We start from the raw sequence: 23,055 nt of genomic DNA on the forward strand, positions 1-23,055 counted from the left end.
TGAAATGACTTGTCCCTGGCTTTCTCCCACTGGTTCAGTTTCATTGTGTGCCATTAAGAGTTAAATTTTGTTCAGCTTCAAGAAACCTATTCTAAATACAAGTCTGCTGGGATTAGCTCTAATTAGGTTTAGTGATCAACTTTCCCCATTGTCTAATCAGACTTCTAGTATTGATAAGGTGGACTGCATTGTTTTATTGTGTGTAATGTTATCTGCTGAAGTAAATGTTGTGGCCTGTCAAAGGGAGTGTCTCTCTATCTAATATCAAATGTGTGATGGGGGATTTTTATGCCTCCCCCTGAGAGTGTCCTGTCTGCATGTAACCTCAATAAAAAGGAGGCTGTGTGCTACAGCACATGAGACCTATTTTCTGTCCTCTAACTTGCAGCTTTGACTCATGTTTGTAGGGGACAGCTTCAGCTAATATCACTACAGGGATTGCTGACTATGGTGCTGATGATTCTTTGGGTGAGCGCTAGGAGCATCCTCTTCTACGGTCCAACTTCCAGCCAGCCTGGAGGCAAACCGTAACATTTGGTGGCAGCGGTGGGATTGGCGTCCTAGGCGCAAGGAGCAGGCACCACAACAGCATGGTATCGTAGGGAAAACAGAATTTATGTTTACCTGATAAATTACTTTCTCCAACGGTGTGTCCGGTCCACGGCGTCATCCTTACTTGTGGGATATTCTCTTCCCCAACAGGAAATGGCAAAGAGCCCAGCAAAGCTGGTCACATGATCCCTCCTAGGCTCCGCCTTCCCCAGTCATTCGACCGACGTAAAGGAGGAATATTTGCATAGGAGAAACCATATGATACCGTGGTGACTGTAGTTAAAGAAAATAAATTATCAGACCTGATTAAAAAACCAGGGCGGGCCGTGGACCGGACACACCGTTGGAGAAAGTAATTTATCAGGTAAACATAAATTCTGTTTTCTCCAACATAGGTGTGTCCGGTCCACGGCGTTATCCTTACTTGTGGGAACCAATACCAAAGCTTTAGGACACAGATGAAGGGAGGGAGCAAATCAGGTCACCTAGATGGAAGGCACCACGGCTTGCAAAACCTTTCTCCCAAAAATAGCCTCAGAAGAAGCAAAAGTATCAAATTTGTAAAATTTAGTAAAAGTGTGCAGTGAAGACCAAGTCGCTGCCTTACATATCTGATCAACAGAAGCCTCGTTCTTGAAGGCCCATGTGGAAGCCACAGCCCTAGTGGAATGAGCTGTGATTCTTTCAGGAGGCTGCCGTCCGGCAGTCTCGTAAGCCAATCTGATGATGCTTTTAAGCCAAAAAGAGAGAGAGGTAGAAGTTGCTTTTTGACCTCTCCTTTTACCAGAATAAACAACAAACAAGGAAGATGTTTGTCTAAAATCCTTTGTAGCATCTAAATAGAATTTTAGAGCACGAACAACATCCAAATTGTGCAACAAACGTTCCTTCTTTGAAACTGGATTCGGACACAAAGAAGGCACGACTATCTCCTGGTTAATGTTTTTGTTAGAAACAACTTTCGGAAGAAAACCAGGTTTAGTACGTAAAACCACCTTATCTGCATGGAACACCAGATAAGGAGGAGAACACTGCAGAGCAGATAATTCTGAAACTCTTCTAGCAGAAGAAATTGCAACCAAAAACAAAACTTTCCAAGATAATAACTTAATATCAACGGAATGTAAGGGTTCAAACGGAACCCCCTGAAGAACTGAAAGAACTAAATTGAGACTCCAAGGAGGAGTCAAAGGTTTGTAAACAGGCTTGATTCTAACCAGAGCCTGAACAAAAGCTTGAACATCTGGCACAGCTGCCAGTTTTTTGTGAAGTAACACAGACAAGGCAAAAATCTGTCCCTTCAAGGAACTAGCAGATAATCCTTTCTCCAAACCTTCTTGAAGGAAGGATAGAATCTTAGGAATTTTTACCTTGTCCCAAGGGAATCCTTTAGATTCACACCAACAGATATATTTTTTCCATATTTTGTGGTAAATTTTTCTAGTTACAGGCTTTCTGGCCTGAACAAGAGTATCAATGACAGAATCTGAGAACCCTCGCTTTGATAAGATCAAGCGTTCAATCTCCAAGCAGTCAGTTGGAGTGAGACCAGATTCGGATGTTTCGAACGGACCTTGAACAAGAAGGTCTCGTCTCAAAGGTAGCTTCCATGGTGGAGCCGATGACATATTCACCAGGTCTGCATACCAAGTCCTGCGTGGCCACGCAGGAGCTATCAAGATCACCGATGCTCTCTCCTGATTGATCCTGGCTACCAGCCTGGGGATGAGAGGAAACGGCGGGAATACATAAGCTAGTTTGAAGGTCCAAGGTGCTACTAGTGCATCTACTAGAGTCGCCTTGGGATCCCTGGATCTGGACCCGTAGCAAGGAACCTTGAAGTTATGACGAGAGGCCATCAGATCCATGTCTGGAATGCCCCACAATTGAGTGATTTGGGCAAAGATTTCCGGATGGAGTTCCCACTCCCCCGGATGAAATGTCTGACGACTCAGAAAATCCGCTTCCCAATTTTCCACTCCTGGGATGTGGATTGCAGACAAGTGGCAGGAGTGAGTCTCCGCCCATTGAATGATTTTGGTCACTTCTTCCATCGCCAGGGAACTCCTTGTTCCCCCCTGATGGTTGATGTACGCAACAGTCGTCATGTTGTCTGATTGAAACCGTATGAACTTGGCCTTTGCTAGCTGAGGCCAAGCCTTGAGAGCATTGAGTATCGCTCTCAGTTCCAGAATATTTATCGGTAGAAGAGATTCTTCCCGAGACCAAAGACCCTGAGCTTTCAGGGGTCCCCAGACCGCGCCCCAGCCCACCAGACTGGCGTCGGTCGTGACAATGACCCACTCTGGTCTGCGGAAGCTCATCCCCTGTGACAGGTTGTCCAGGGACAGCCACCAACGGAGTGAATCTCTGGTCCTCTGATTTACTTGTATCGTCGGAGACAAGTCTGTATAGTCCCCATTCCACTGACTGAGCATGCACAGTTGTAATGGTCTTAGATGAATGCGTGCAAAAGGAACTATGTCCATTGCCGCTACCATCAAACCTATTACTTCCATGCACTGCGCTATGGAAGGAAGAGGAACAGAATGAAGTATTTGACAAGAGTTCAGAAGTTTTGATTTTCTGGCCTCTGTCAGAAAAATCCTCATTTCTAAGGAGTCTATTATTGTTCCCAAGAAGGGAACCCTTGTTGACGGAGACAGAGAACTTTTTTCTGCGTTCACTTTCCACCCGTGAGATCTGAGAAAGGCCAGGACAATGTCCGTGTGAGCCTTTGCTAGAGGAAGGGACGACGCTTGAATCAGAATGTCGTCCAAGTAAGGTACTACTGCAATGCCCCTTGGTCTTAGCACCGCTAGAAGGGACCCTAGTACCTTTGTGAAAATCCTTGGAGCAGTGGCTAATCCGAACGGAAGTGCCACAAACTGGTAATGCTTGTCCAGGAATGCGAACCTTAGGAACCGATGATGTTCCTTGTGGATAGGAATATGTAGATACGCATCCTTTAAATCCACCGTGGTCATGAATTGACCTTCCTGGATGGAAGGAAGAATAGTTCGAATGGTTTCCATTTTGAACGATGGAACCTTGAGAAACTTGTTTAGGATCTTGAGATCTAAGATTGGTCTGAATGTTCCCTCTTTTTTGGGAACTACGAACAGATTGGAGTAGAACCCCATCCCTTGTTCTCCTAATGGAACAGGATGAATCACTCCCAATTTTAACAGGTCTTCTACACAATGTAAGAATGCCTGTTTTTTTATGTGGTCTGAAGACAATTGAGACCTGTGGAACCTCCCCCTTGGGGGAAGCCCCTTGAATTCCAGAAGATAACCTTGGGAGACTATTTCTAGCGCCCAAGGATCCAGAACATCTCTTGCCCAAGCCTGAGCGAAGAGAGAGAGTCTGCCCCCCACCAGATCCGGTCCCGGATCGGGGGCCAACATCTCATGCTGTCTTGGTAGCAGTGGCAGGTTTCTTGGCCTGCTTTCCTTTGTTCCAGCCTTGCATTGGTCTCCAGGCTGGCTTGGCTTGAGAAGTATTACCCTCTTGCTTAGAGGACGTAGCACTTGGGGCTGGTCCGTTTCTGCGAAAGGGACGAAAATTAGGTTTATTTTTGGCCTTGAAAGACCTATCCTGAGGAAGGGCGTGGCCCTTGCCCCCAGTGATATCAGAGATAATCTCTTTCAAGTCAGGGCCAAACAGCGTTTTCCCCTTGAAAGGAATGTTAAGCAATTTGTTCTTGGAAGACGCATCCGCTGACCAAGATTTTAACCAAAGCGCTCTGCGCGCCACAATAGCAAAACCAGAATTTTTCGCCGCTAACCTAGCCAATTGCAAAGTGGCGTCTAGGGTGAAAGAATTAGCCAATTTGAGAGCACGAATTCTGTCCATAATCTCCTCATAAGAAGAAGAATTATTATTGATCGCCTTTTCTAGCTCATCGAACCAGAAACACGCGGCTGTAGTGACAGGAACAATGCATGAAATTGGTTGTAGAAGGTAACCTTGCTGAACAAACATCTTTTTAAGCAAACCTTCTAATTTTTTATCCATAGGATCTTTGAAAGCACAACTATCTTCTATGGGTATAGTGGTGCGTTTGTTTAGAGTAGAAACCGCCCCCTCGACCTTGGGGACTGTCTGCCATAAGTCCTTTCTGGGGTCGACCATAGGAAACAATTTTTTAAATATGGGGGGAGGGACAAAAGGTATACCGGGCCTTTCCCATTCTTTATTTACAATGTCCGCCACCCGCTTGGGTATAGGAAAAGCTTCGGGGGGCCCCGGGACCTCTAGGAACTTGTCCATTTTACATAGTTTCTCTGGAATGACCAAATTCTCACAATCATCCAGAGTGGATAACACCTCCTTAAGCAGAGCGCGGAGATGTTCCAATTTAAATTTAAATGTAATCACATCAGGTTCAGCTTGTTGAGAAATTTTCCCTGAATCTGAAATTTCTCCCTCAGACAAAACCTCCCTGGCCCCCTCAGATTGGTGTAGGGGCCCTTCAGAACCAATATCATCAGCGTCCTCATGCTCTTCAGTATTTTCTAAAACAGAGCAGTCGCGCTTTCGCTAATAAGTGGGCATTTTGGCTAAAATGTTTTTGATAGAATTATCCATTACAGCCGTTAATTGTTGCATAGTAAGGAGTATTGGCGCGCTAGATGTACTAGGGGCCTCCTGTGTGGGCAAGACTGGTGTAGACGAAGGAGGGGATGATGCAGTACCATGCTTACTCCCCTCACTTGAGGAATCATCTTGGGCATCATTTTCTCTAAATTTTGTGTCACATAAATCACATCTATTTAAATGAGAAGGAACCTTGGCTTCCCCACATTCAGAACACAGTCTATCTGGTAGTTCAGACATGTTAAACAGGCAAAAACTTGATAGCAAAGTACAAAAAACGTTTTAAAATAAACCGTTACTGTCACTTTAAATTTTAAACTGAACACACTTTATTACTGCAATTGCGAAAAAGTATGAAGGAATTGTTCAAAATTCACCAAAATTTCACCACAGTGTCTTAAAGCCTTAAAAGTATTGCACACCAAATTTGGAAGCTTTAACCCTTAAAATAACGGAACCGGAGCCGTTTTTATATTTAACCCCTTTACAGTCCCTGGTATCTGCTTTGCTGAGACCCAACCAAGCCCAAAGGGGAATACGATACCAAATGACGCCTTCAGAAAGTCTTTTCTATGTATCAGAGCTCCTCACACATGCATCTGCATGTCATGCTTCTCAAAAACAAGTGCGCAATACAGGCGCGAAAATGAGACTCTGCCTATGATTAGGGAAAGTCCCTAGAGAATAAGGTGTCCAATACAGTGCCTGCCGGTTATTTTACATAATTCCCAAGATTAAAATAATTCCTCAAGGCTATGGAGTATAAAATATAAATCGATTTAGCCCAGAAAATGTCTACAGTCTTAGAAAGCCCTTGTGAAGCCCTTTTTTTCTTTCTGTAATAAAAATGGCTTACCGGATCCCATAGGGAAAATGACAGCTTCCAGCATTACATCGTCTTGTTAGAATGTGTCATACCTCAAGCAGCAAAAGTCTGCTCACTGTTCCCCCAACTGAAGTTAATTCCTCTCAACAGTCCTGTGTGGAACAGCCATCGATTTTAGTAACGGTTGCTAAAATCATTTTCCTCTTACAAACAGAAATCTTCATCTCTTTTCTGTTTCAGAGTAAATAGTACATACCAGCACTATTTTAAAATAACAAACTCTTGATTGAATAATAAAAACTACAGTTAAACACTAAAAAACTCTAAGCCATCTCCGTGGAGATGTTGCCTGTACAACGGCAAAGAGAATGACTAGGGAAGGCGGAGCCTAGGAGGGATCATGTGACCAGCTTTGCTGGGCTCTTTGCCATTTCCTGTTGGGGAAGAGAATATCCCACAAGTAAGGATAACGCCGTGGACCGGACACACCTATGTTGGAGAAAGTTATTGAGGGCAACGCTAGCCACTGCGCAGCGTCCCTACCTACAGCAGTATGGAGCTGACAAGATACTGGTCAGAACCATGTGAAGAGCACCTCAACCGGATCCGTCGCTATGAGGGCGCGGATTTCGTTCCAGAGGTAAAGAGGCGGCTAGTCCGATATGGTCCAGACCCTGCGCAGGAGGTAGTCAGTCGCATCATCCGGGAATTGGATACGGAGAACAAAGCGGCACGAGCCTTTGAGCGCCAACTGTGGAGTTTGAGGGTATGGACACCTGGTCTCTCTCCCCAGCCGCAGCGTGTTCCACAGGGAGAGGGGAGCAGCGACCTCCCTCCCCAGCGGCAGTATGCTGTGCAGAGGGAAGAGACAACCGGTCTCCTTCCCCAACCCCAACCAGAGATACCAGAGGCAGCAGGCCTCATAGACTGGTCCTGGGAGGACCCCCTGCAGGCAGGTGGAGATGGGACCGCAGTCTCTCTACCGGCCCTACAGGGATGCTGGGCAGGCGGCCCAGATCCCCAGCGACAGACCCAGCTACAGGGAGGAAAGAGCATCGACCTCCCTCCCCAGCCGGAGTGTGCCTTCCAGGGAGAGGAGACAACCGGTCTCTCTCCCCAGCCGCAGCATGTTCCACAGGAAGAGGAGAGCATCGACCTCCCTTCCCAACGGCTGCCGGAGTATCAGGAGGAGGAGGTAAGCCAATCTCCCCCTCCCCAGCTAACTCCTAACTTGGGCCCAGGGTTAACAGTGGAGATGTTAACCCCCACTGACCCCCACGTTCCCTTTGCCACCGGGCAGGACTATGCCCCAATTCCCCCAGCAGAAGAGCTGGCATCAGAACAGAGCGCTGCTGGCCTCTGCCCTACAGACCCCCTTTTTACAGGACTGGCCTGCAAACCCCTCACCCCAGCAGAAGCGCTGGCACCAGGGCAGAGTGCCGCTGGCCTCTGCCCCCCAAGTACCATCAGCTATTTGCACAGCTGCGCCAGGAAGGCAGAGGATGCTACACTTTCATCCTATAACCTGGAACCTACAGGCCAGTGCTACTTGTTGTGGGGGGGCTGCTTTGCTGCTAGTGTTTATTTGTGGGTGGGTTGCGAGACTAACTTAGGCACTGACCGACAGAAGGTCAGGTGCCTTGTTAGTCTCCCTCCAAAAGGGGAGATATGTTACAAACTGCTATTTGTGACTGGCCCTTTAAATGGAAGGTTGCCCTGCTTCCCTGGATTTTGGAGAAGCCTATTTGCCAGCCTCCTTCCTCATGACTATGGCCCCTGGAAGATTGTGCCCCTGAGAGTATATTGACTTTTGTTGGGTGTGTGTGGCCCTTTGGGAAACGTCTGGGGACATATTGTGACTCTGGTGAACAATGGCCCCTTTAAGACTATGTCCCCAGACCTGTGAAATGACTTGTCCCTGGCTTTCTCCCACTTGGTTCAGTTTCATTGTGTGCCATTAAGAGTTAAATTTTGTTCAGCTTCAAGAAACCTATTCTAAATACAAGTCTGCTGGGATTAGCTCTAATTAGGTTTAGTGATCAACTTTCCCATTGTCTAATCAGACTTCTAGTATTGATAAGGTGGACTGCATTGTTTTATTGTGTGTAATGTTATCTGCTGAAGTAAATGTTGTGGCCTGTCAAAGGGAGTGTCTCTCTATCTAATATCAAATGTGTGATGGGGGATTTTATGCCTCCCCCTGAGAGTGTCCTGTCTGCATGTAACCTCAATAAAAAGGAGGCTGTGTGCTACAGCACATGAGACCTATTTTCTGTCCCTCTAACTTGCAGCTTTGACTCATGTTTGTAGGGGACAGCTTCAGCTAATATCACTACAGGGATTGCTGACTATGGTGCTGATGATTCTTTGGTGAGCGCTAGGAGCATCCTCTTCTACGGTCCAACTTCCAGCCAGCCTGGAGGCAACCGTAACAACTACATCACAACAAACAGAAGCATTAATATCACATACTGTATGTACTTTATACCCCAGTGACTGACACACACTACATCACAACAAACAGAAGCATTAATATCACATACTGTATGTACTTTATACCCCAGTGACACACACTACATCACAACAAACAGAAGCATTAATATCACATACTGTATGTACTTTATACCCAGTGACTGACACACACTACATCACAACAAACAGAAGCATTAATATCACATACTGTATGTACTTTATACCTCAGTGACTGACACACACTACATCACAACAAACAGAAGCATTAATATCACATACTGTATGTACTTTATACCCAGTGACTGACACAAACTACATCACAACAAACAGAAGCATTAATGTTACATACTGTATGCACTTTATACCCCAGTGACTGACACACACTACATCACAACAAACAGAAGCATTAATATCACATACTGTATGTACTTTATACCCAGTGACTGACACACACTACATCACAACAAACAGAAGCATTAATATCACGTACTATATGTACTTTATACCCAGTGACTGACACACACTACATCACAACAAACAGAAGCATTAATATCACATACTGTATGTACTTTATACCTCAGTGACTGACACACACTACATCACAACAAACAGAAGCATTAATATCACATACTGTATGTACTTTATACCCCAGTGACACACACTACATCACAACAAACAGAAGCATTAATATCACATACTGTATGTACTTTATACCCCAGTGACACACACTACATCACAACAAACAGAAGCATTAATATCACATACTGTATGTACTTTATACCCCAGTGACACACACTACATCACAACAAACAGAAGCATTAATATCACATACTGTATGTACTTTATACCCAGTGACTGACACACACTACATCACAACAAACAGAAGCATTAATATCACATACTGTATGTACTTTATACCCCAGTGACACACACTACATCACAACAAACAGAAGCATTAATATCACATACTGTATGTACTTTATACCCCAGTGACACACACTACATCACAACAAACAGAAGCATTAATATCACATACTGCATGTACTTTATACCCCAGTGACTGACACATACTACATCACAACAAACAGAAGCATTAATATCACATACTGTATGTACTTTATACCCCAGTGACTGACACACACTACATCACAACAAACAGAAGCATTAATATCACATACTGTATGTACTTTATACCCAGTGACTGTCACACACTACATCACAACAAACAGAAGCATTAATATCACATACTGTATGTACTTTATACCCCAGTGACTGACACACACTACATCACAACAAACAGAAGCATTAATATCACATACTGTATGTACTTTATACCCAGTGACTGTCACAAACTACATCACAACAAACAGAAGCATTAATATCACATACTGTATGTACTTTATACCCAGTGACTGTCACACACTACATCACAACAAACAGAAGCATTAATATCACATACTGTATGTACTTTATACCTCAGTGACTGACACACACTACATCACAACAAACAGAAGCATTAATATCACATACTGTATGTACTTTATACCCAGTGACTGTCACACTACATCACAACAAACAGAAGCATTAATATCACATACTGTATGTACTTTATACCCCAGTGACACACACTACATCACAACAAACAGAAGCATTAATATCACATACTGTATGTACTTTATACCCCAGTGACACACACTACATCACAACAAACAGAAGCATTAATATCACATACTGTATGTACTTTATACCCAGTGAGTGACACACACTACATCACAACAAACAGAAGCATTAATATCACATACTGTATGTACTTTATACCCAGTGACACACACTACATCACAACAAACAGAAGCATTAATATCACATACTGTATGTACTTTATACCTCAGTGATACACACTACATCACAACAAACAGAAGCATTAATATCACATACTGTATGTACTTTATACCCCAGTGACTGACACACACTACATCACAACAAACAGAAGCATTAATATCACATACTGTATGTACTTTATACCCCAGTGACTGACACACACTAAATCACAACAAACAGAAGCATTAATATCACATACTGTATGTACTTTATACCCCAGTGACTGACACACACTACATCACAACAAACAGAAGCATTAATATCACATACTGTATGTACTTTATACCCAGTGACTGTCACACACTACATCACAACAAACAGAAGCATTAAAATCACATACTGTATGTACTTTATACCCCAGTGACTGACACACTACATCACAAAAAACAGAAGCATTAATATCACATGCTGTATGTACTTTATACCACAGTGACACACACTACATCACAACAAACAGAAGCATTAATATCACATACTGTATGTACTTTATACCCCAGTGACTGACACACTACATCACAACAAACAGAAGCATTAATATCACATACTGTATGTACTTTATACCTCACTGACTGACACACACTACATCACAACAAACAGAAGCATTAATATCACATACTGTATGTACTTTATACCCCAGTGACTGTCACACACTACATCACAACAAACAGAAGCATTAATATCACATACTGTATGTACTTTATACCCAGTGACACACACTATATCACAACAAACAGAAGCAGGAATATCACATACTGTATGTACTTTATACCCAGTGACACACACTACATAACAACAAACAGAAGCAGGAATATCACATACTGTATGTACTTTATACCCAGTGACACACACTACATCACAACAAACAGAAGCAGGAATATCACATACTGTATGTACTTTATACCTCAGTGACACACACTACATCACAACAAACAGAAGCATTAATATAACATACTGTATGTACTTTATACCTCAGTGACTGACACACACTACATCACAACAAACAGAAGCATTAATATCACATACTGTATGTACTTTATACCTCAGTGACTGACACACAGTACATCACAACAAACAGAAGCATTAATATCACATACTGTATGTACTTTATACCTCAGTGACTGACACACACTACATCACAACAAACAGAAGCATTAATATCACATACTGTATGTACTTTATACCTCAGTGACTGACACACACTACATCACAACAAACAGAAGCATTAATATCACATACTGTATGTACTTTATACCCCAGTGACTGACACACACTACATCACAACAAACAGAAGCATTAATATCACATACTGTATGTACTTTATACCCCAGTGACTGACACACACTACATCACAACAAACAGAAGCATTAATATCACATACTGTATGTACTTTATACCCCAGTGACACACACTACATCACAACAAACAGAAGCATTAATATCACATACTGTATGTACTTTATACCCCAGTGACTGACACACACTACATCACAACAAACAGAAGCATTAATATCACATACTGTATGTACTTTATACCCCAGTGACTGACACACTACATCACAACAAACAGAAGCATTAATATCACATACTGTATGTACTTTATACCCCAGTGACTGACACACACTACATCACAACAAACAGAAGCATTAATATCACATACTGTATGTACTTTATACCCCAGTGACTGACACACACTACATCACAACAAACAGAAGCATTAATATCACATACTGTATGTACTTTATACCCAGTGACTGTCACACACTACATCACAACAAACAGAAGCATTAATATCACATACTGTATGTACTTTATACCCCAGTGACTGACACACTACATCACAACATATTGATACAAAGCGGCACACTAATCACACCTAGTAAATACCTTACTGGTACATACTGATACACAGCGGCACACTAATCACACCTAGTAATGACCTTACTGGCACATGCTGATACACAGCGGCACACTAATCACACCTAGTAATGACCTTACTGGCACATGCTGATACACAGCGGCACACTAATCACACCTAGTAAATACCTTACTGGTACATACTGATACACAGCGGCACACTACTCACACCTAGTAAATACCTTACTGGTACATACTGATACACAGCGGCACACTACTCACACCTAGTAAATACCTTACTGGTACATACTGATACACAGCGGCACACTACTCACACCTAGTAATGACCTTACTGGTACATAGTGATACACAGCGGCACACTAATCACACCTAGTAAATACCTTACTGGTACATACTGATACACAGCGGCACACTAATTACACCTAGTAAATACCTTACTGGTACATACTGATACACAGCGGCACACTAATCATACCTAGTAAATACCTTATTGGTACATACTGATACACAGCGGCACACTACTCACACCTAGTAATGACCTTACTGGTACATACTGATACACAGCGGCACACTAATCACACCTAGTAATTACCTTACTGGTACATACTGATACACAGTGGCACACTAATTAAACCTAGTAAATACCTTACTGGTACATACTGATACACAGCGGCACACTAATTAAACCTAGTAAATACCTTACTGGTACATACTGATACACAGCGGCACACTACTCACACCTAGTAAATACCTTACTGGTACATACTGATACACAGCGGCACACTACTCACACCTAGTAATGACCTTACTGATACATACTGATACACAGCGGCACACTAGCCACACCTAGTAAATACCTTACTGGTACATACTGATACACAGCGGCACACTAATCACACCTAGTAATGACCTTACTGGCACATACTGATACACAGCGGCACACTAATCACACCTAGTAATGACCTTACTGGCACATACTGATACACAGCGGCACACTACTCACACCTAGTAATTACCTTACTGGTACATACCGATACACAGCGGCACACTACTCACACCTAGTAATGTCCTTACTGGTACATACTGATACACAGCGGCACACTACTCACACCTAGTAATTACCTTACTGGTACATACTAGGTGTGAGTAGTGTGCTGCTGTGTATCAGTATGTACCAGTAAGGTAATTACTAGGTGTGAGTAGTGTGCCGCTGTGTATCAGTATGTACCAGTAAGGTCATTACTAGGTGTGAGTAGTGTGCCGCTGTGTATCGGTATGTACCAGTAAGGTCATTACTAGGTGTGAGTAGTGTGCCGCTGTGTATCAGTATGTACCAGTAAGGTAATTACTAGGTGTGAGTAGTGTGCTGCTGTGTATCAGTAATTACCTTACTGGTACATACTGATACACAGCGGCACACTACTCACACCTAGTAAATACCTTACTGGTACATACTGATACACAGCGGCACACTAATCACACCTAGTAATGACCTTACTGGTACATACTGATACACAGCAGCACACTACTCACACCTAGTAATTACCTTACTGGTACATACTGATACACAGCGGCACACTACTCACACCTAGTAAATACCTTACTGGTACATATCGATACACAGCGGCACACTACTCACACCTAGTAATGACCTTACTGGTACATACTGATACACAGCGGCACACTACTCACACCTAGTAATGACCTTACTGGTACATACTGATACACAGCAGCACACTACTCACACCTAGTAAATACCTTACTGGTACATACTGATACACAGCGGCACACTTCTCACACCTAGTAATGACCTTACTGGTACATACTGATACACAGCGGCACACTAATCACACCTAGTAATGACCTTACTGGTACATACTGATACACAGCAGCACACTACTCACACCTAGTAATGACCTTACTGCTACATACTGATACACAGCGGCACACTAATCATACCTAGTAATTACCTTACTGGTACATACTGATACACAGCGGCACACTAATCACACCTAGTAATTACCTTACTGGTACATACTGATACACAGCGGCACACTACTCACACCTAGTAATGACCTTACTGGTACATACTGATACACAGCGGCACACTAATCACACCTAGTTATGACCTTACTGGTACATACTGATACACAGCGGCACACTATTCACACCTAGTAATGACCTTACTGGTACATACTGATACACAGCGGCACACTAATCATACCTAGTAAATACCGTACTGGTACATACTGATACACAGCGGCACACTACTCACACCTAGTAATTACCTTACTGGTACATACTGATACACAGCGGCACACTAATTACACCTAGTAAATACCTTACTGGTACATACTGATACACAGCGGCACACTATTCACACCTAGTAAATACCTTACTGGCACATACTGATACACAGCGGCACACTAATCACACCTAGTTATGACCTTACTGGTACATACTGATACACAGCGGCACACTATTCACACCTAGTAATGACCTTACTGGTACATACTGATACACAGCGGCACACTAATCATACCTAGTAAATACCGTACTGGTACATACTGATACACAGCGGCACACTACTCACACCTAGTAATTACCTTACTGGTACATACTGATACACAGCGGCACACTACACACACCTAGTAAATACCTTACTGGTACATACCGATACACAGCGGCACACTACTCACACCTAGTAATGACCTTACTGGTACATACTGATACACAGCGGCACACTACTCACACCTAGTAATGACCTTACTGGTACATACTGATACACAGCGGCACACTAATCATACCTAGTAATTACCTTACTGGTACATACTGATACACAGCGGCACACTAATCACACCTAGTAATGACCTTATTGGTACATACTGATACACAGAGGCACACTACTCACACCTAGTAATGACCTTACTGGTACATACTGATACACAGCGGCACACTACTCACACCTAGTAATGACCTTACTGGTACATACTGATACACAGCGGCACACTAATCACACCTAGTAATGACCTTACTGGTACATACTGATACACAGCGGCACACTAATCATACCTAGTAAATACCTTACTGGTACATACTGATACACAGCGGCACACTACTCACACCTAGTAATGACCTTACTGGTACATACTGATACACAGCGATACACTAATCACACCTAGTAATGACCTTACTGGTACATACTGATACACAGCGGCACACTAATCACACCTAGTAATGACCTTACTGGTACATACTGATACACAGCGGCACACTAATCATACCTAGTAAATACCTTATTGGTACATACTGATACACAGCGGCACACTAATCATACCTAGTAATTACCTTACTGGTACATACTGATACACAGCGGCACACTAATCACACCTAGTAATGACCTTACTGGTACATACTGATACACAGCGGCACACTACTCACACCTAGTAATGACCTTACTGGTACATACTGATACACAGCGGCACACTACTCACACCTAGTAATGACCTTACTGGTACATACTGATACACAGCGGCACACTAATCACACCTAGTTATGACCTTACTGGTACATACCGATACACAGCGGCACACTAATCACACCTATTAATGACCTTACTGGTACATACTGATACACAGCGGCACACTAATCACACCTAGTAATGACCTTACTGGTACATACTGATACACAGCGGCACACTACTCACACCTAGTAATGACCTTACTGGTACATACTGATACACAGCGGCACACTAATCACACCTAGTAATGACCTTACTGGTACATACTGATACACAGCGGCACACTACTCACACCTAGTAATGACCTTACTGGTACATACTGATACACAGCGGCACACTACTCACACCTAGTAATGACCTTACTGATACATACTGATACACAGCGGCACACTAATCACATTTTCTAGCTGGGGAACAACCTATAACACCAGTCGGTAGGATGTGAGCACACTAAGTCCCATACATAATACAAGTAAAACTACATGGCTGGCCCTACTTGGCAGAGAGGACACATTTTGAAACCTCTAATTGGTGCCTAGTTGTTTCCCTTAAATATGAATCAGCTAAATGAGAACATGAACGTCCACGACTGAACCAGTGCATCACAAGACCCAGAGAAAATCAGAAGTTAACAGGATTTGGGCTGATCCGCAGCTAATCACTGATTAGTCTGGTAGATGCCTGGATTACAGCCAAGGAGAGAATTGATGCGCGGCTTGTTATATCAGTTTGGCCCAACACATATGAAAGTGAGCTGTACAACCCTTTAGCCTAGGTGCCCTGTACTGAGGGAACCGTTTTGCTCTGCACACAAGTACCAATAGGGCAAGCTTCTTAGATCAGGTGCAACAGGGAGTAAACTGTGCAATCTGTCCGTAACTGAATAAAAACCAAATAGCACTGAACTACAAGTGCCCCATGCCCTGAGCTGGGTTATAAGTCTACAGGTGACCATTAGTGCTGACACATTAAGCTTTGTATATTGTATACAATTACATTTACATTATTTTTCAGTGACAGAGACTTGTGAATATTTATTTCTGACCCCAGCACCCTAGAAAGAGAAACGGTTTAACAGTGGGGCTTTGTGCGCAGCTCACCTGCCATAGGCAAAGCGTCTGTCCTTGTGGTGATCTCCAAATGTGTCCCAAAGACGCAGGGACACGCTGACCTCATCTACCACATCGCGAGACCGCTCAAGAACCTGCAAAAGGAGCAGCAGGCACAGTGAGATTCCTAAAATAACTTATATGTTGTAATCTAATCAATTGTTTGCATGAAAACACCCAACAGTGCTAGCCATGTGTGTAACAGTAACCCCCTGCCAGGCCCAGAGTGCCCTAATGACAATAACGTATTACAGTAACCCCCTGCTAGGCCCAGAGTGCCCTAATGACAATAACATGCGAGAGTAACCCCCTGCAAGGCCCAGAGTGCCATAATGACAATAACGTACAACAGTAACCCCCTGCTAGGCCCAGAGTGCCATAATGAAAACATGCAACAGTAACCCCCTGCTAGGCCCAGAATTCCCTAATGACAATAACGTATTACAGTAACCCCCTGCTAGGCCCAGAGTGCCCTAATGACAATAATGTATTACAGTAACCCCCTGCTAGGCCCAGAGTGCCCTAATGACAATAACATGCAAGAGTAACCCCCTGCTAGACCCAGAGTGCCCTAATGACAATAACGTATTACAGTAACCCCCTGCTAGACCCAGATTGCCCTAATGACAATAACGTATTACAGTAACCCCCTGCTAGGCCCAGAGTGCCCTAATGACAATAACGTATTACAGTAACCCCCTGCTAGGCCCAGAGTGCCCTAATGACAACAATGTATTACAGTAACCCCCTGCTAGGCCCAGAGTGCCCTAATGACAATAACATGCAAGAGTAACCCCCTGCTAGACCCAGAGTGCCCTAATGACAATAACGTATTACAGTAATGATCATTTGCCTGAGGAAAAAGCGCGGTGAGCGCTTAGAAACGCGTAGCATTGTACAACAGATGTCATTGTAGATCTGTGTATATATTCTTTTATCTTTTTTATTAAATATTTTTATACATCGATACTGGAGTTCTCTTTCATCATCCTGACGTTTATACATTCACATTCGAAGTTGATCTCCAACTGCAGCAGTACTGCTTGGGCTGTTATGTGCACTAGGACACTATAATATTCCTAGTACGCTACATTTGCACTACAGTGTGCAATACCATCTGTGAGTATCCCTTCGTCAGCATAAGCAGATATTCATTATATGTCCACAATTGATCTGCACTAGGGGTCGCCCTCTTGTTTTCTCTCATAATGAAAACATGCAACAGTAACCCCCTGCTAAGCCCAGAATGCCCTAATGACAATAACGTATTACAGTAACCCCCTGCTAGGCCCAGAGTGCCCTAATGACAATAACGTATTACAGTAACCCCCTGCTAGGCCCAGAGTGCCCTAATGACAATAACATGCAAGAGTAACCCCCTGCTAGACCCAGAGTGCCCTAATGACAATAACGTATTACAGTAACCCCCTGCTAGACCCAGAGTGCCCTAATGACAATAACGTATTACAGTAACCCCCTGCTAGGCCCAGAGTGCCCTAATGACAATAACGTATTACAGTAACCCCCTGCTAGGCCCAGAGTGCCCTAATGACAATAACGTATTACAGTAACCCCCTGCTAGACCCAGAGTGCCCTAATGACAATAACGTATTACAGTAACCCCCTGCTATGCCCAGAGTGCCCTAATGACAATAACATGCAAGAGTAACCCCCTGCAAGGCCCAGAGTGCCCTAATGACAATAACGTACAACAGTAACCCCCTGCTATGCCCAGAGTGCCCTAATGACAATAACATGCAAGAGTAACCCCCTGCAAGGCCCAGAGTGCCATAATGACAACAACATGCAACAGTAACCCCCTGCTAGGTCCAGAGTGCCCTAATGACAATAATGTACAACAGTAACCTCCTGCTAGGCCCAGAGTGCCCTAATGACAATAACGTACAACAGTAACCTCCTGCTAGGCCCAGAGTGCATTAATGATAATAACATACAACAAAAAAAACCCTGCTAGGCCCAGAGTACCCTAATGACAATAACATGCAAGAGTACCCCCCTGCAAGGCCCAGAGTGCCCTAATGACAATAGCATGCAACAGTAACCCCCTGCTAGGCCCAGAGTGCCCTAATGACAATGACGTACAACAGTAATCCCCTGCTAGGCCCAGAGTGCACTAATGACAATGACTTGTAATAGCCACACCCAGCACTCACTAATGACAGTGATGAGTGCAACGCACCCCATGCCTGTTCCTACCTCTTGGCACACTCTGTATTGGTCAATTGCCCAGACAGTAGGCACATGGGTGGCAAGCAGCTGGTACTGGGTGAGGGTGGCATTGCATGCACGGGCACAGATAAGTCGTGTTTTCCCCACAGCGTTATCTCCAACCACCACACACTTTATGGTCTCGATGTTAGGTCGCTCATAATCCAAGTCAATATCCATTGAAGGGAATCTGCAAGAGACAAAGAGACGCTGTGTGTGTCACTGAGGTATAGCAGATCCTTCGTCGCCTACAGACCGATACTTCATGTGCTTTATAGAAACAAGGAAAGCTTTAGTGATTGGTGGGTGGCGCTAAACTATATAGATACGAGCTGTTTCTTCCTATCTGTAGCAACCACACAGGAAATATCCTCCTTACCCATGATAAAACCTGATCCTGTTTTTTACAGGTCGCAGTGTTAACAGAATGAATTAAAGCAATAATATTTTTGAGCAAAGTAAGTATCACATTAATAAATACATGGAGTGGGGGGGAGAACACCACAAACACACAAAAACAAAAGCAAACAGGACGGGCAGTAAAATAAACCAAGTTACAAAACGGGAGACAGTTAGAAAGCAGTTAATGGCTTTATTGCACAATTTTGCATAAAAAAAAAAAAATGGGACATAAAACCCAATTTTCTTTCAGGATTCAGACGGAGCATGACATTTTAAATAACTTTCCAATATATATCTCCTATCAAATGTGCTTTGTTCTCCTGGTATTGTCTGTTAAAAAGCATACTGGAAGCTAGCTGCCGATTGGTGCTTCATTACTGGCTCACCTGTTGAGCTGTGAAAATGAGACATATTTGATAACAGAAATAAATTGGAAAGTGAGTTAATATTTTATGCTCTTTCTGGAAAATGGCCCGTTTTCTTAACCCCTTAACGACCGAGGACGTGCAGGGTACGTCCTCAAAAAAAAGGCAGTTAATGCCTGAGAACGTACCCTGCACGTCCTCGGTTTGGAAAGCAGCTGGAAGCGATCCTGCTCGCTTCCAGCTGCTTTCCGGTTATTGCAGTGATGCCTCGATATGGAGGCATCCTGCAATAACTTTTTTAAGCCATCCGGTGCAGAGAGAGCCACTCTGTGGCCCTCTCTGCACCGGAGATCGGTGGCTCCCTGCGTTGGTGGGTGGGAGCCGGACCGGCAGGCGGGTGGCGGCCATCGATGGCCCTGGATATCTGCAGGGGGGGCGGGATCGTGGGCGGGGATGAGCGGGGGCGCGCACGGACGCGCGCGCGTGCACGGGAGGGCGGGGGCGGGCGCGTGCACGGGGAGGGAGCGGGTGGGAACCGCTACACTACAGAAAATATCTTAAAAAAAAGTTTGTAAATGCCTTTTTATAAAAAAAAAATAAAGATCAGCAAGGTGGTGGGTGTTTGTCTGTGTGGGGGGGGAAGCTACACTACAGAAAAAATCCAAATAAATATAAAAAAAACACTTTTTTTTGCAAACTGGGTACTGGCAGACAGCTGCCAGTACCCAAGATGGCCCCCAATGAGGCAGAGGGGATGGTCAGAGAGTGGTTTTGGGGGGGATCAGGGAGGTTGGGGGCTAAGGGGGGGATCCTACACCCTAGCATATGTAAATATGCTAAAAAAAACAAATTTTTTATTAAAAAAAACCCCTTTTATTTTAGTACTGGCAGACTTTCTGCCAGTACTTAAGATGGCGGGGACAATTGTGGGGTGGGGGAGGGAAGGGAGCTGTTTGGGAGGGATCAGGGGGTGGGATGTGTCAGGTGGGAGGCTGATCTCTACACTAAAGCTAAAATTAACCCTGCAAGCTCCCTACAAACTCCCTAATTAACCCCTTCACTGCTAGCCATAATACACGTGTGAGGCGCAGCAGGATTTAGCGGCCTTCTAATTACCAGAAAGCAACGCCAAAGTCATATATGTCTGCTATTTCTGAACAAAGGGGATCCCAGACAAGTATTTACAACCATTTGTGCCATAATTGCACAAGCTGTTTGTAAATTATTTCAGTGAGAAACCTAAAATTGTGAAAAACAGAATTTATGTTTACCTGATAAATTACTTTCTCCAACGGTGTGTCCGGTCCACGGCGTCATCCTTACTTGTGGGATATTCTCTTCCCCAACAGGAAATGGCAAAGAGCCCAGCAAAGCTGGTCACATGATCCCTCCTAGGCTCCGCCTACCCCAGTCATTCGACCGACGTTAAGGAGGAATATTTGCATAGGAGAAACCATATGATACCGTGGTGACTGTAGTTAAAGAAAATAAAATATCAGACCTGATTAAAAAACCAGGGCGGGCCGTGGACCGGACACACCGTTGGAGAAAGTAATTTATCAGGTAAACATAAATTCTGTTTTCTCCAACATAGGTGTGTCCGGTCCACGGCGTCATCCTTACTTGTGGGAACCAATACCAAAGCTTTAGGACACGGATGAAGGGAGGGAGCAAATCAGGTCACCTAAATGGAAGGCACCACGGCTTGCAAAACCTTTCTCCCAAAAATAGCCTCAGAAGAAGCAAAAGTATCAAACTTGTAAAATTTGGTAAAAGTGTGCAGTGAAGACCAAGTCGCTGCCCTACATATCTGATCAACAGAAGCCTCGTTCTTGAAGGCCCATGTGGAAGCCACAGCCCTAGTGGAATGAGCTGTGATTCTTTCGGGAGGCTGCCGTCCGGCAGTCTCGTAAGCCAATCTGATGATGCTTTTAATCCAAAAAGAGAGAGAGGTAGAAGTTGCTTTTTGACCTCTCCTTTTACCGGAATAAACAACAAACAAGGAAGATGTTTGTCTAAAATCCTTTGTAGCATCTAAATAGAATTTTAGAGCGCGAACAACATCCAAATTGTGCAACAAACGTTCCTTCTTCGAAACTGGTTTCGGACACAGAGAAGGTACGATAATCTCCTGGTTAATGTTTTTGTTAGAAACAACTTTTGGAAGAAAACCAGGTTTAGTACGTAAAACCACCTTATCTGCATGGAACACCAGATAAGGAGGAGAACACTGCAGAGCAGATAATTCTGAAACTCTTCGAGCAGAAGAAATTGCAACCAAAAACAAAACTTTCCAAGATAATAACTTAATATCAACGGAATGTAAGGGTTCAAACGGAACCCCCTGAAGAACTGAAAGAACTAAGTTGAGACTCCAAGGAGGAGTCAAAGGTTTGTAAACAGGCTTGATTCTGACCAGAGCCTGAACAAAGGCTTGAACATCTGGCACAGCTGCCAGCTTTTTGTGAAGTAACACAGACAAGGCAGAAATCTGTCCCTTCAGGGAACTTGCAGATAATCCTTTTTCCAATCCTTCTTGAAGGAAGGATAGAATCTTAGGAATCTTAACCTTGTCCCAAGGGAATCCTTTAGATTCACACCAACAGATATATTTTTTCCAAATTTTGTGGTAAATCTTTCTAGTTACAGGCTTTCTGGCCTGAACAAGAGTATCGATAACAGAATCTGAGAACCCTCGCTTCGATAAGATCAAGCGTTCAATCTCCAAGCAGTCAGCTGGAGTGAGACCAGATTCGGATGTTCGAACGGACCCTGAACAAGAAGGTCTCGTCTCAAAGGTAGCTTCCATGGTGGAGCCGATGACATCTTCACCAGATCTGCATACCATGTCCTGCGTGGCCACGCAGGAGCTATCAAGATCACCGACGCCCTCTCCTGATTGATCCTGGCTACCAGCCTGGGGATGAGAGGAAACGGCGGGAACACATAAGCTAGTTTGAAGGTCCAAGGTGCTACCAGTGCATCCACTAGAGCCGCCTTGGGATCCCTGGATCTGGACCCGTAGCAAGGAACTTTGAAGTTCTGACGAGAGGCCATCAGATCCATGTCTGGAATGCCCCACAGTTGAGTGACTTGGGCAAAGATTTCCGGATGGAGTTCCCACTCCCCCGGATGCAATGTCTGACGACTCAGAAAATCCGCTTCCCAATTTTCCACTCCTGGGATGTGGATAGCAGACAGGTGGCAGGAGTGAGACTCCGCCCAT

The 23,055-nt window shown here is 44.0% G+C and overlaps 1 protein-coding gene across 2 annotated transcripts in view; it reads right to left on the minus strand.

Moving 5' to 3' along the window:
• The window catches only part of LOC128650447 (rho-related BTB domain-containing protein 2), a 315,002-nt gene that overhangs the window by 258,945 nt on the left and 33,002 nt on the right, over window positions 1-23,055 (minus strand). Inside the window, exons 2-3 of one of the 2 annotated variants that reach the window (XM_053704389.1) lie at window positions 19,051-19,252; window positions 16,825-16,928 (exon numbers count right to left, since the gene is read on the minus strand). In XM_053704389.1, the coding sequence (XP_053560364.1) occupies window positions 16,825-16,928; window positions 19,051-19,242 (296 nt within the window). In that variant the 5' untranslated portion in view covers window positions 19,243-19,252. The remainder of the gene's footprint in view (window positions 1-16,824; window positions 16,929-19,050; window positions 19,253-23,055) is intronic. The other variant, XM_053704391.1, reaches the window with a different exon arrangement.

Source organism: Bombina bombina, chromosome 2 (assembly GCF_027579735.1).
Source record: "Bombina bombina isolate aBomBom1 chromosome 2, aBomBom1.pri, whole genome shotgun sequence".
Lineage (NCBI taxonomy): Eukaryota > Metazoa > Chordata > Amphibia > Anura > Bombinatoridae > Bombina > Bombina bombina.